Raw genomic sequence first — 12,269 nt, 5'->3', positions numbered from 1 at the left:
ATTTAAATTTATGAATTATTAAAATTAAATCTTTAAGTTTAATCTAATTTTAAATTCCTTGCTCTCTCCAACAGATGGCGCTGGTGTTGGCGAGTGTGCTGGCGTTGTGTGACGGAGTCGCCCTTTCTCCTCTCCATCTTCTCCACCAAAACGACCAACTAATGAACCAGGATCATAACGACATCAGCATACAGCACCCCAACCATAAGTTCTTCCGCGCTATGGTTGACCGCAATCATGAACTGGCGGCGGTGGAGACACATCGGGTCGAGTTAGGCCCCGTCACAGACGTGGGACGAGAAGGAGAGGAGTCGAACTTCCACGCTGGTGCTATGAATGTCCTCAATGTTAAAACACCAAGAGTTGAGCATCATCGTTCGATCACGCCAACGTCAGACTACAAAAAGGTTTCTTTTCACGCCTTTTCCCAACCAAAGCGCCTCCAACAGAAGCCTCTCAAGAGGCAGAAGCGCTTCATCATGGAGAAAGACTTGAGGTCCTTCGTGGTACCTCTAAGTATTTTCAACTACTTGGGCTTCCTACCTGTCCGCGTGCCCGGCCTGCCTTACCACAGTGAGCTGCCTTCACCTGACTACAGCTACTACGAAACCACCTACGATATAAAGACACCGTACAGGAGAAAACGACGCTTCCTGTTCTTCTAAGACCGTTTTATCGTGGAAGAAATACAAAATATCTGTGTATACATCCCTTCGGAGTCCAGGGACGCGGGTTCGATCCCATTGTATGACTAATATTGTATCAAAGATATCACCTTATGATTTCATTATGTATATAATTTGCTTTTACTCTCTAATACTGTAATTAGTTCTAAGGAACATGTGGGCCAAAATATTTATGAAGTGCTTAAAAAAAGCTGTAATCATTCAAACAAGAATATTTTATTGAAAAAAGTTGATTAAACATAATGCACAAGTTGAGGATAGCCGGAGAACCACAGGCTGCCACCACTTGAACCTTTAGCTATAAACATATGATCGAAAAAGATATTAAAACGAACATAATTGTAGCTACATAAATATGTGCCAAAGGAGCGACAAAATTTAGTTTGAAAAAGTGGAAAATATTACATTTGTTGAAAATTACTGAATTTGTTGAAAAATATAAATTACGGACACTGATCACAGTAGCCACCTCAACGTTGCTTCCTGTATGAATGGGCTCCACTGGTGACAAAATTGCAATATATTAATGTGGGTTCCAATGGAAATATAATTCTGACACATTGAAGTCGGTTCCAGAAATAGCAAAAATCGAAGACAAGTGGAAACAAGATTCTCTACAGGTTAGGCTTCTTCAACAATGATACTGAGTTTGAGAGACCGTGTTTGTGTATTGATGAGAGGTGTATGCCTGGGTGGGAGAGTATAATCATGGGGGCACATGGGACGAGCTCCCACCATCATCTGAGCACGTATACCAGGAACACGGAGCTACGGGCTGAGAGAGACGACCTACAGGCCGAGAGAGAGGACCTACAGGCCGAGAGAGAGGACCTACAGGCCGAGAGAGAGGACCTACAGGCCGAGAGAGAGGACCTACAGGCCGAGAGAGACGACCTACAGGCCGAGAGAGAGGACCTACAGGCCGAGAGAGAGGACCTACAGTCTGAGAGAGAGAGAGAGGACCTACAGGCCGAGAGGACCTACAGTCTGAGAGAGAGAGAGGACCTACAGTCTGAGAGAGAGAGGACCTACAGGCTGAGAGAGAGAGAGAGAGAGAGGACCTACAGTCCGAGAGGACCTACAGTCTGAGAGAGAGAGAGGACCTACAGGCTGAGAGAGAGAGGGGACCTACAGGCTGAGAGAGAGAGAGGACCTACAGTCTTAGAGAGAAAGGACCTACAGGCCGAGAGAGAGAGAGGACCTACAGTCTGAGAGAGAGAGAAGACCTACAGTCTGAGAGAGAGAGAGGACCTACAGGCTGAGAGAGAGAGAGAGAGAGAGGACCTACAGTCCGAGAGGACCTACAGTCTGAGAGAGAGAGAGGACCTACAGGCTGAGAGAGAGAGAGAGAGAGAGAGAGAGAGAGGACCTACAGTCCGAGAGGACCTACAGTCTGAGAGAGAGAGAGGACCTACAGTCTTAGAGAGAGAGGACCTACAGTCCGAGAGGACCTACAGTCTTTTTTTTTTTTTTTGAGATATATACAAGAGTTGTTACATTCTTGTACAGCCACTAGTACGCGTAGCGTTTCGGGCAAGTCCTTAATCCTATGGTCCCTGGAATACGATCCCCTGCCGCGAAGAATCGTTTTTTCATCCAAGTACACATTTTACTGTTGCGTTAAACAGAGGCTACAGTTAAGGAATTGCGCCCAGTAAATCCTCCCCGGCCAGGATACGAACCCATGACATAGCGCTCGCGGAACGCCAGGCGAGTGTCTTACCACTACACCACGGAGACTGCTAAAAGAGAGTCTGAGAGAGAGGACCTACAGGCTGAGAGAGAGAGAGAGGACCTACAGTCTTAGAGAGAGAGGACCTACAGTCTTAGAGAGAGAGGACCTACAGGCTGAGAGAGAGGACCTACAGGCTGAGAGAGAGAGGACCTACAGGCTGAGAGAGAGAGGACCTACAGGCTGAGAGAGAGAGGACCTACAGGCTTTCAAGCATAACCTGTACGGTCCACGCTGTCAATCCACGACGACCAAACCATACATCAGAAGATGGAGAAACGACGACGTTTCGGACCGTCCTGAAGCATTATCAAGTCCACACACGACTTGATAATGGTCCAAGACTGGCCGAAATTAACGCCGTCTGTTTCTCCATCTTCTGATGTATGGTCTGGTCATCATATCTTCAGCCACGTTATTGTGACTCATCGTATATCAAGCCATGATTCTCTCCCAACCTCTGGCACACTTTTCATTTATCTGAAAATTTATCATTTATCTGAAAATTACCATTCTTTGCTATCAGCTCGTCAAAAACTGAAAATAACTGTAACCTCAAACATGAAAGACGTATTGTGCCTGTTAACAGAGAACATAGGGATGCAGAAGATATATATTGTATTATGGCCTACATGCTATCTAAAGGTTGAAGGTTGTTGTTGTTGGTTGAGGATCGAGGGATCGGATGCGCCCAGTAGCTGAAGGTTTAAAACCTGCAAGAGGAAATGTCAACAAATGCCTCATTATCGTCACACATTGCCACCTACAAGACACCATGACGCCTCGCTCCAATCACTAATATAACGTAATATTTCTCACAAAACTGTAAATTATTGAAATGCTTATAACTACCACTAGCCAGAATAAAAGGAGACCTAATTACAAAAGGTTCAGAGAAAATTAAAACAGATTTAGAGACAAGAAGTATATTGACGTGTTTTGTTGTTTATCAACGCAATATTAAAAATATAAGATAAGTGAATAAACAACTCTGCAAAGAATCACAAAGTGAATAGCAAACAAAAGTACAGCAATCTAACAAGACTCATTTGAGGGGGAGCCGCAGAGGATTAACAAAGTATCCCCCAAATACTTGTCTGAGGTAAGTTTTTTCTAACATGTTTCGTTTTCTTTCATATACAACTTTCCCAGGAGGGACTTTAATAATTATAACTAATAATAATTTAAATATTTAAATGTATATATATATATATAAGAGTTCGTATATTCTTGAACAGCCACTTCCGTTTCGGGCATGTGCTTAAGCCTAATGTTCCCTGGAATACGACCCGCAAAAATCGTTTATTAACAACCAGGTTACTCATTTTACTGCTGGGTAAACAGAGGCTACAGTTAAGGATTGGCGCCTAGTCAATCCTCCCCGGCCAGGATACGAACCTGTGTCAGGTGGGATAAAACACCTGCGGATCAGCAGGAAAGTGTTGCAGCAGGTGTTGCCTGCTGGAGGACATTTGGGTCACAGATCGAAGTTACCAGAATATTTGATCAGTTGTTGAGGGGGGGGGTTGCTTCACTCTCGTATAGACTCATATATACACTCTGGTATAGACTCTTATGTACACTCTGGTATAGACTCATATATATACACTCTGGTATAGACTCATATATACACTCTGGTATAGACTCATATATACACTCTGGTATAGACTCATATATATACACTCTGGTATAGACTCATATATACACTCTGGTATAGACTCATATATATACACTCTGGTATAGACTCATATATACACTCTGGTATAGACTCATATATACACTCTGGTATAGACTCATATATACACTCTGGTATAGACTCATATATACACTCTGGTATAGACTCATATATACACTCCTATACACTCTGGTATATACTACAGAATACATTTTGTTTGCACTGATATACACTCCGTTCTATATATAATGTGTTGATGCACTTGAGTACACACCCTAGTACACTCTAGCACACCCTAGTGCTCCCCAAGTACACCCTAGTACCCACTAGTACTCTATCACTGCCAGACCCGGAAGTAATAGTCTGCCCTACTATCTTGGACTCCATGATAGTCCGGCAAGAGATATATCACCCTAGTACACCCCAGCTCACCCTAGTACACCCCCAGCTCACCCTAGTACACCCCCAGCACACCCTAGTACACCCCAGCTCACCCTAGTACACCCCAGCTCACCCTAGTACACCCCAGCTCACCCTAGTACACCCCCAGCACACCCTAGTACACCCCAGCTCACCCTACTACACCCCAGCTCACCCAAGTACACCCCAGCTCACCCTAGTACTCCCCAGCTCACCCTAGTACACCCCAGCTCACCCTAGTACACCCCAGCTCACCCTAGTGCACCCCAGCTCACCCTAGTACACCCCAGCTCACCCTAGTACTCCCCAGCTCACCCTAGTACACCCCAGCTCACCCCAGTACACCCCAGCTCACCCTAGTACACCCCCAGCTCACCCAAGTACACCCCAGCTCACCCTAGTACACCCCAGCTCACCCTAAAACATAACTACATTTGAGAGTGAACCTTATGTAGGATAAACCAAGCCTAGAGACACCCATGATATGAGGAAACCTACAACACCAACATTGCATGTAAGGCGAGGCCCGAGAGCTAGAGCTCGACGCTGCAAGCAGACTAAGGGGAGTGCACACACACACCCGGAACTAACCAGTCGCTCCGAGTTAGTGTCACCCTAATGGAGCAAAGCAGAAAATAATGCAAATTATTAATACAGAATGACCTCGATTCTGTTCCTTTGTTGGGCTCACGACCTGGAAAATTGAGCTTGGCTTTGCTTGCGTTCTGATGATTCCGAGCGGGGAGGATAGCGGAGGTGTTCCGGGCGGGGAGGATAGCTGAGGTGTTCCGGGCGGGGAGGATAGCGTAGGTGTTCCGGGCGGGGAGGATAGCGTACGTGTTCCGGGCAGGGAGGATAGCTGAGGTGTTCCGGGCGGGGAGGATAGCGTAGGTGTTCCGGGCGGGGAGGATAGCGTAGGTGTTCCGGGCAGGGAGGATAGCGTAGGTGTTCCGGGCGGGGAGGATAGCGTAGGTGTTCCGGGCTGGAAGGATAGCATAGGTGTTCCGGGCAGGGGTGGATAGCGTAGGTGTTCCGGGCGGGGAGGATAGAGGGGGTGTTCCGGGCGGGGAGGATAGCTGAGGTGTTCCGGGCGGGGAGGATAGCTGAGGTGTTCCGGGCACGGAGGATAGCATAGGTGTTCCGGGCAGGGGTGGATAGCGTAGGTGTTCCGGGCACGGAGGATAGCATAGGTGTTCCGGGCAGGGGTGGATAGCGTAGGTGTTCCGGGCACGGAGGATAGCATAGGTGTTCCGGGCAGGGGTGGATAGCGTAGGTGTTCCGGGCAGGGAGGATAGCGTAGGTGTTCGGGCAGGGGTGGATAGCGTAGGTGTTCCGGGCGGGGAGGATAGCATAGGTGTTCCGGGCAGGGGTGGATAGCGTAGGTGTTCCGGGTTGGGAGGATAGCGGAGGTGTTCCGGGCGGGGAGGATAGCGGAGGTGTTCCGGGCGGGGAGGATAGAGGGGGTGTTCCGGGCGGGGAGGATAGCTGAGGTGTTCCGGGCGGGGAGGATAGCTGAGGTGTTCCGGGCGGGGAGGATAGCATAGGTGTTCCGGGCAGGGGTGGATAGCGTAGGTGTTCCGGGTTGGGAGGATAGCGGAGGTGTTCCGGGCGGGGAGGATAGCGGAGGTGTTCCGGGCGGGGAGGATAGCGGAGGTGTTCCGGGCGGGGAGGATAGCGGAGGTGTTCCGGGCGGTGAGGATAGCGGAGGTGTTCCGGGCGGGGAGGATAGCGGAGGTGTTCCGGGCGGGGAGGATAGCGGAGGTGTTCCGGGCGGGGAGGATAGCGGAGGTGTTCCGGGCGGGGAGGATAGCGGAGGTGTTCCGGGCGGGGAGGATAGCGGAGGTGTTCCGGGCGGGGAGGATAGCGGAGGTGTTCCGGGCGGGGAGGATAGCGGAGGTGTTCCGGGCGGGGAGGATAGCGTAGGTGTTCCGGGCGGGGAGGATAGCGTAGGTGTTCCGGGCGGGGAGGATAGCGGAGGTGTTCCGGGCGGGGAGGATAGTGTAGGTGTTCCGGGCGGGGAGGATAGCATAGGTGTTCCGGGCAGGGGTGGATAGCATAGGTGTTCCGGGCAGGGGTGGATAGCGTAGGTGTTCCGGGCAGGGGTGGATAGCATAGGTGTTCCGGGCAGGGGTGGATAGCGTAGGTGTTCCGGGCACGGAGGATAGCATAGGTGTTCCGGGCACGGAGGATAGCGGAGGTGTTCCGGGCGGGGAGGATAGCGGAGGTGTTCCGGGCTGGAAGGATAGCGGAGGTGTTCCGGGCGGGGAGGATAGCGGAGGTGTTCCGGGCACGGAGGATAGCGTAGAGAAGATGAGAAAGACGAGGAAGATGAATGGAAAACAAAGGGAAAATAAGAAATAAATACAAGAAAACATTAGTTGAATAATGCGGCCAGATGAGCAAAAGCGATAAATCAATATAGTAACTGAGGAACGCGCGCATGTTATGTATATTCACTCACGTGGATATTCACTCGCGTGGATATTCACTCACGTGGATATTCACTCGCGTGGATATTCACTCGCGTGGATATTCACTCGCGTGGATATTCACTCGCGTGGATATTCACTCGCGTGGATATTCACTCGCGTGGATATTCACTCGCGTTGATATTCCCTCGCATGGCTGATCGATATAGCCGTCACTGCCAGACCAGGAAGTAATACTCTGCCCTACTATCTAGGACTCCATGATAGTCCGGCAAGAGATATATCACACCACATTTTTCACAGAACATGTATGAACGCAGCGGCTATGACCGTACCAAGGTATAGAATCCAGCGGCAGTCCTCATATCTCCAGTTACTAACCGGCTATAGCCCGAATATTCAGGTCATTGTGTCGTTTCAACGTACAGCGTCAAAATTGTCAGAAACCTGTCCTGAAATGTTACGAATAACGACTGTGGATGTAATGACCTGAATGTGGTCTTCGTCCCTCCTAAAAAGGGGTGTAGAGGGTGTGAGAAAGTAGACGCTATTCAGTCATAATACTAGCCTAGTATATATTTATTTAGACATGTTTCATTAAGTGTGATGACTACTAGCCAGGCCCCTCCCTGCCTCCCCATGCTCCCCCCTCCCATTCCAGGCTCCTCCCTCCCACTCCAGGCTCTTCCCTCCCACTCCAGGCTCTTCCCTCCCACTCCAGGCTCCTCCCTCCCACTCCAGGCTCCCCCCTCCCATTCCAGGCTCCTCCCTCCCACTCCAGGCTCCTCCCTCCCACTCCAGGCTCCTCCCTCCCACTCCAGGCTCTTCCCCTCCCACTCCAGGCTCCTCCCTCCCATTCCAGGCTCCTCCCTCCCACTCCAGGCTCCTCCCTCCCACTCCTGGCTCCTCCCTCCCTTCCAGGCTCCTCCCTCCCACTCCAGGCTCCTCCCTCTCACTCCAGGCTCCTCCCTCCCACTCCAGGCTCCTCCCTCCCACTCCAGGCTCCTCCCTCCCATTCCAGGCTCCTCCCTCCCACTCCAGGCTCCTCCCTCCCACTCCAGGCTCCTCCCTCCCATTCCAGGCTCCTCCCTGCCTCCCCATGGCTCCTCCCCTCCCACTCCAGGCCCTTCCCTGCCTCCCCATGCTCCTCCCTCCCACTCCAGGCTCCTCCCTCCCATTCCAGGCTCCTCCTTCCCACTCCAGGCTCCTCCCTCCCACTCCAGGCTCCTCCCACTCCAGGCTCCTCCCTCCCATTCCAGGCTCCTCCCTGCCTCCCCATGCTCCTCCCTCCCACTCCAGGCTCCTCCCCCGCCTGCACAGTACTTCCGCCACTTCCCTGCGTGACTTCCCCGTGTCAGGAAGTCAGGCGAGGTCTGAGTGGGCTGGTCAGCGTGCTAACGCAATCATATCCACAACCAAGAGCTTGTCAACATTACCTGTTTACCTTACATTTTTCTCTTCTGAGACCCGGTGAAGCTACTGTGAAATCGTTTTGTATCCAAGAATCGTGGTTACGGTAGTTCCTGGTAAGTTTTTTGTTTGTAATATACAGATTACCATGTTTTGTAAGCATGAAGCGACCTGGTTATATTTTTTATGTATAATAAGAAAGGTAACATTGTCTAAAACAAAATCGTATCTTGAGAACAGGCCATACAACCCGTATGTTATACTTTATCCTGGTTTTCAAAAGCTGCAACGCTTTGACAAGAATGCGAAATGACCCGGTTTGATATTAATGTAGTCTTCTGTTGTTCATAGTGAATTGTCGTTAGTGATGCAGTTTCCGGACTGTTAAATCAGTCCGTAAAGCCTTAATTCTGCTTTCTTCTAGGTAAGGTGCACTCACGTCAGGGGCTCTCCTCGTCTCTGTTGTTTCAAATTCTAACAGTGGCTGCTTTTATTTTATGAGGCTGCTGCTGTTTTGTTTTAGACTGCCTCTATTGTTTTGAGGCCACCTTCTTTTGTTTTTAATTTTGTCCAACTATTTCTTTTTAGGCTATTTCTATTTTCTTAGGCCACTACCATTTTTTAGACTACCTCAAATTTTATTGGAAACACCTATTTTTTGTTGTAGATAATCCAACATGTTATTTCTCTTGATCAGTTATAATTAACTAATTGTGTTAAATGTGTACATCTATGCATGTTCCTCATGGGTATCTAATATTTTTTTTCAAGAAATGTAATATATACTTTCAAGAAATGTTACGAGGCTATAAAAGTCAACATGCATTCACTTGTGTGTTGGAAAATTACTGTTTACTAAGAAACAGTCGATATGTAAATCAAACATATTTCTATAACATGGTACTAGAATTGTCTGTTTCCTGTCTACAGCTTCATAAATATATTATGATGATCACTCCTTCTTGCTAGATTACAGGTTAGGTTTTGAAACATGTTTGTAACTTGTGTTTTATTTCTAGGTCAGCAACGGAACACTACTGCACCAGCAACAATGGTGGGGCGGTCTGCGCTGAAGATGTCAGGAGATGGTTGTGACCAACCCGCCCTCTACCCCAGTGTCAGAGGATGCTGTCGTCTGGTCAGCCGTCAGTCCAGTTCCAAGGAATACAGTCGCCCAGTCAGTCCAGTTATAGGGAATAGTCGCCAAGTCAGCGTCAACCCAGTTCCAAGGACTGGGTAGGTTAGGAGGGCAGGAAGTTCTCCTAAGATTTCAAAACGTCATGAAAACCGTTAATTAAAATTTCCTCCCCTAACCTAACAGACTAAGTCAGAGGACCCAAAACAGAAAACGGGGCAGTGCGTCACTTTCGTGAGCTAATTTCATTTTGAATGGCGTTGATTTTTAGCTGAATTAAATAGTTGATGTCGCGAGTAACAATCATTGAGTATTCATCGAGAATCAATGAAGCAACATCAATTAAGAGCAAAATCCTCCCAGCGGAAGTTTTCGTGGAATACACGGAGCTTAATTTGATATAATTTAAGAGTGTACAGTACTAGTAATGGAGGAGTATGGTCACCAGATTTAAGAAATGAAGTATAGGAGATTTTCTTTTAATCGATATCATCAATGTTAAGAAGGTAATGTGCCTTAAACAGTTCTGAAGTAGAAAATCTGAAATTCTCTAAAGAGTAGATTATTAAGTAATCGCTATTAGTTCAAAACAACTATATGATTGCATTTACTGCAACTGTCTTGAGGTAGAAAATCGAAAATTATCTAAAACAAACAAAAAGTTAATATCAAATTGTTCAAAACGATTATTTTCAACCTATTCTTATGGAGACCCCGGATATCTTCCCTTATTCTATCCTGTAGAAATATTAATAATCATGAAGCAAACTTTGATCTTTGTGTAGAGTTTATAGATGTTTTGCCAATGGCTAAACATCTGTGAACATCTGTTTCTGGAGAAACATCTACTGTGTGAGTTTGTGGCTAAGAAGCCAAATATTTTAAATAATAAACTAATTTCCTAAAAAGAGGTGAGTAATATGCACAGGTATACCGAATTAATAGATTGTAAATAAATTGTATAAACCTGTATTAATGAATTATTAATAAAATAAGTCGTATTTTTGTTCCTATTGTACAGCTCGTCCTCTAAATATGATAGTACGTATAACAACTATTTAACCAAACGTACAAAAATGGACTGTTAGATCTAAACAAAAGTTCGCCTTTCGTATAACTGAATTATCCCAAATGACATGTTAAACCTAACCTCCCCAAGGCCTAAATAAGCCATTCTAGGCCTAATATACGTTATCTTAAGTTCATATATTTGCTATACTAGGCCGACAAACGTTTAGGTTCCGTTTCTCGTGTTCTACAAAACTAATAGTATATATAATATTAATATTGCTGGCTACAACAGTCCATTTTTGTACGTACGATCCAATAAGTGCAGTCACTTTTGCAGGCTGGGTTGATTTTGACTGTAATCAGGATAGAAAATGTTCTTGGAAATTTTATAAATAACTACAACTAAAACTCATCAAATATAATTATGAAACAAATTCTAATTTTAATAAAAATAACAATAATTGATGCATAAATAAAAAAAGTACGAAAAGGTTTCTACACTACAGCCTAGTGATGTATATTAAAAGTTTAGGGCCATTACTAAACAAATTGTCCTTTCAACTAATAGGTTGTCTTTTGTACGTTGTGGCAAATTGAAGTTCTCGCGAGGCAGGATCCAATACAACATTTGGGGTTTACGGCTCATGCTCGGTGATATGGAAACACTGGTTTACTGAGAATTCTATAAAATATACATAAATGTAATAATTTCCCCTGTAAACTGATGTAAATATAATCTCTAAAACTGTAAATCATTTAAGGGAAAAAAAAGTATAACATTTAGGGGTTAAATTATTTGTTTTCCCTCTCCCGTAATCTTTCCCTTCCTTCCCCCAACCCCCGTTCCTTTTCCCCCTCCCCCCGAACTCCTTTTCCTCCTCCCTCCTCCCCCAACCCACTCTTTCCCCCTCTCCCCTACTCCTTTCCCCCCCCCTCCCCCAACTCCCTTTCCCCCCTTCCCCCAACCCCCGTACCCCCTCCCCCAACCCCTGTTCCCCCTCCCCCCAACCCCCGTTCCAGCTGACCAGGTTGCCACAGTGGAATTAACTTGCTAAGTGCTAGAGACAGTAACCAGCAGTTTGTCACAGAAGAGGGAGCTGCCCGGTGCTACCTCGTGTCCACACTTCCTACATTATACATAATTCCTTATGTATACGCGTAAATCTTCATGTATACCTGAGGGACAAGGGTAAGAAACGATTCGATGTATATTTATATATAATGGATCATTTTTGTGTGTGCTAGGATGTATATTTTCTGATTGGTGGAATGTAATCATTACTTGCTTAATTGTGTTCTAGTGAGGGAGGCTGGTGTTGCTTGGACGCTAGTGTTGGTGGTGTTGCCTGGACGCTAGTGTTAGTGGTGTTGCCTGGATGTTAGTGTTGGTGGTGTTGCCTGGACGCTAGTGGTGTTGGTGGTGTTGCTTGGACGCTAGTGTTGGTGGTGTTGCTTGGACGTTAGTTTTGGTGGTCTTGCTTGGACGCTAGTGTTGGTGGTGTTGCTTGGACGTTAGTTTTGGTGGTCTTGCTTGGACGCTAGTGTTGGTGGTGTTGCTTGGACGCTAGTGTTGGTGGTGTTGCTTGGACGCTAGTGTTGGTGGTGTTGCCTGGACGCTAGTGTTGGTGGTGTTGCTTGGACGCTAGTGTTGCTTGGACGTTAGTGTTGGTGGTGTTGCCTGGACGCTAGTGATGGTGGTGTTGCCTGGACGTTAGTGTTGGTGGTGTTGCCTGGACGCTAGTGTTGGTGGTGTTGCTTGGACGTTAGCGTT

At 47.1% G+C, this 12,269-nt stretch overlaps 2 protein-coding genes and 1 long non-coding RNA gene across 10 annotated transcripts in view; all 3 read left to right on the top strand.

The window, feature by feature from the left end:
• Positions 1-1,807, top strand: part of LOC123771943 (uncharacterized) — a 32,185-nt gene extending 30,378 nt beyond the window's left edge. For all 5 annotated transcript variants that reach the window (XM_069337719.1, XM_045764780.2, XM_069337717.1 and 2 more), the window contains exon 2: positions 75-1,807. In XM_069337719.1, the coding sequence (XP_069193820.1) occupies positions 75-665 (591 nt within the window). In that variant the 3' untranslated portion in view covers positions 666-1,807. The remainder of the gene's footprint in view (positions 1-74) is intronic.
• Positions 1,808-1,814: 7 nt separating this feature from the next.
• Positions 1,815-10,490, top strand: LOC123771944 (uncharacterized). The gene is made up of 2 exons (XR_006774586.2): positions 1,815-3,520; positions 9,372-10,490. It is a non-coding gene; the product is annotated as an uncharacterized lncRNA (long non-coding RNA).
• A 1,085-nt stretch (positions 10,491-11,575) lies between these two features.
• Positions 11,576-12,269, top strand: part of LOC123771942 (uncharacterized) — a 71,287-nt gene continuing 70,593 nt past the window's right edge. For all 4 annotated transcript variants that reach the window (XM_069337713.1, XM_069337716.1, XM_069337712.1 and 1 more), the window contains exon 1: positions 11,576-11,687. In XM_069337713.1, coding sequence (XP_069193814.1) covers positions 11,647-11,687 — 41 coding nt within the window. In that variant the 5' untranslated portion in view covers positions 11,576-11,646. The remainder of the gene's footprint in view (positions 11,688-12,269) is intronic.

Source organism: Procambarus clarkii, chromosome 38, assembly GCF_040958095.1.
Source record: "Procambarus clarkii isolate CNS0578487 chromosome 38, FALCON_Pclarkii_2.0, whole genome shotgun sequence".
Classification (NCBI taxonomy): domain Eukaryota; kingdom Metazoa; phylum Arthropoda; class Malacostraca; order Decapoda; family Cambaridae; genus Procambarus; species Procambarus clarkii.
Note: the sequence above shows the minus strand (reverse complement) of the source record. Positions and strands in the feature narration are given on the sequence as shown.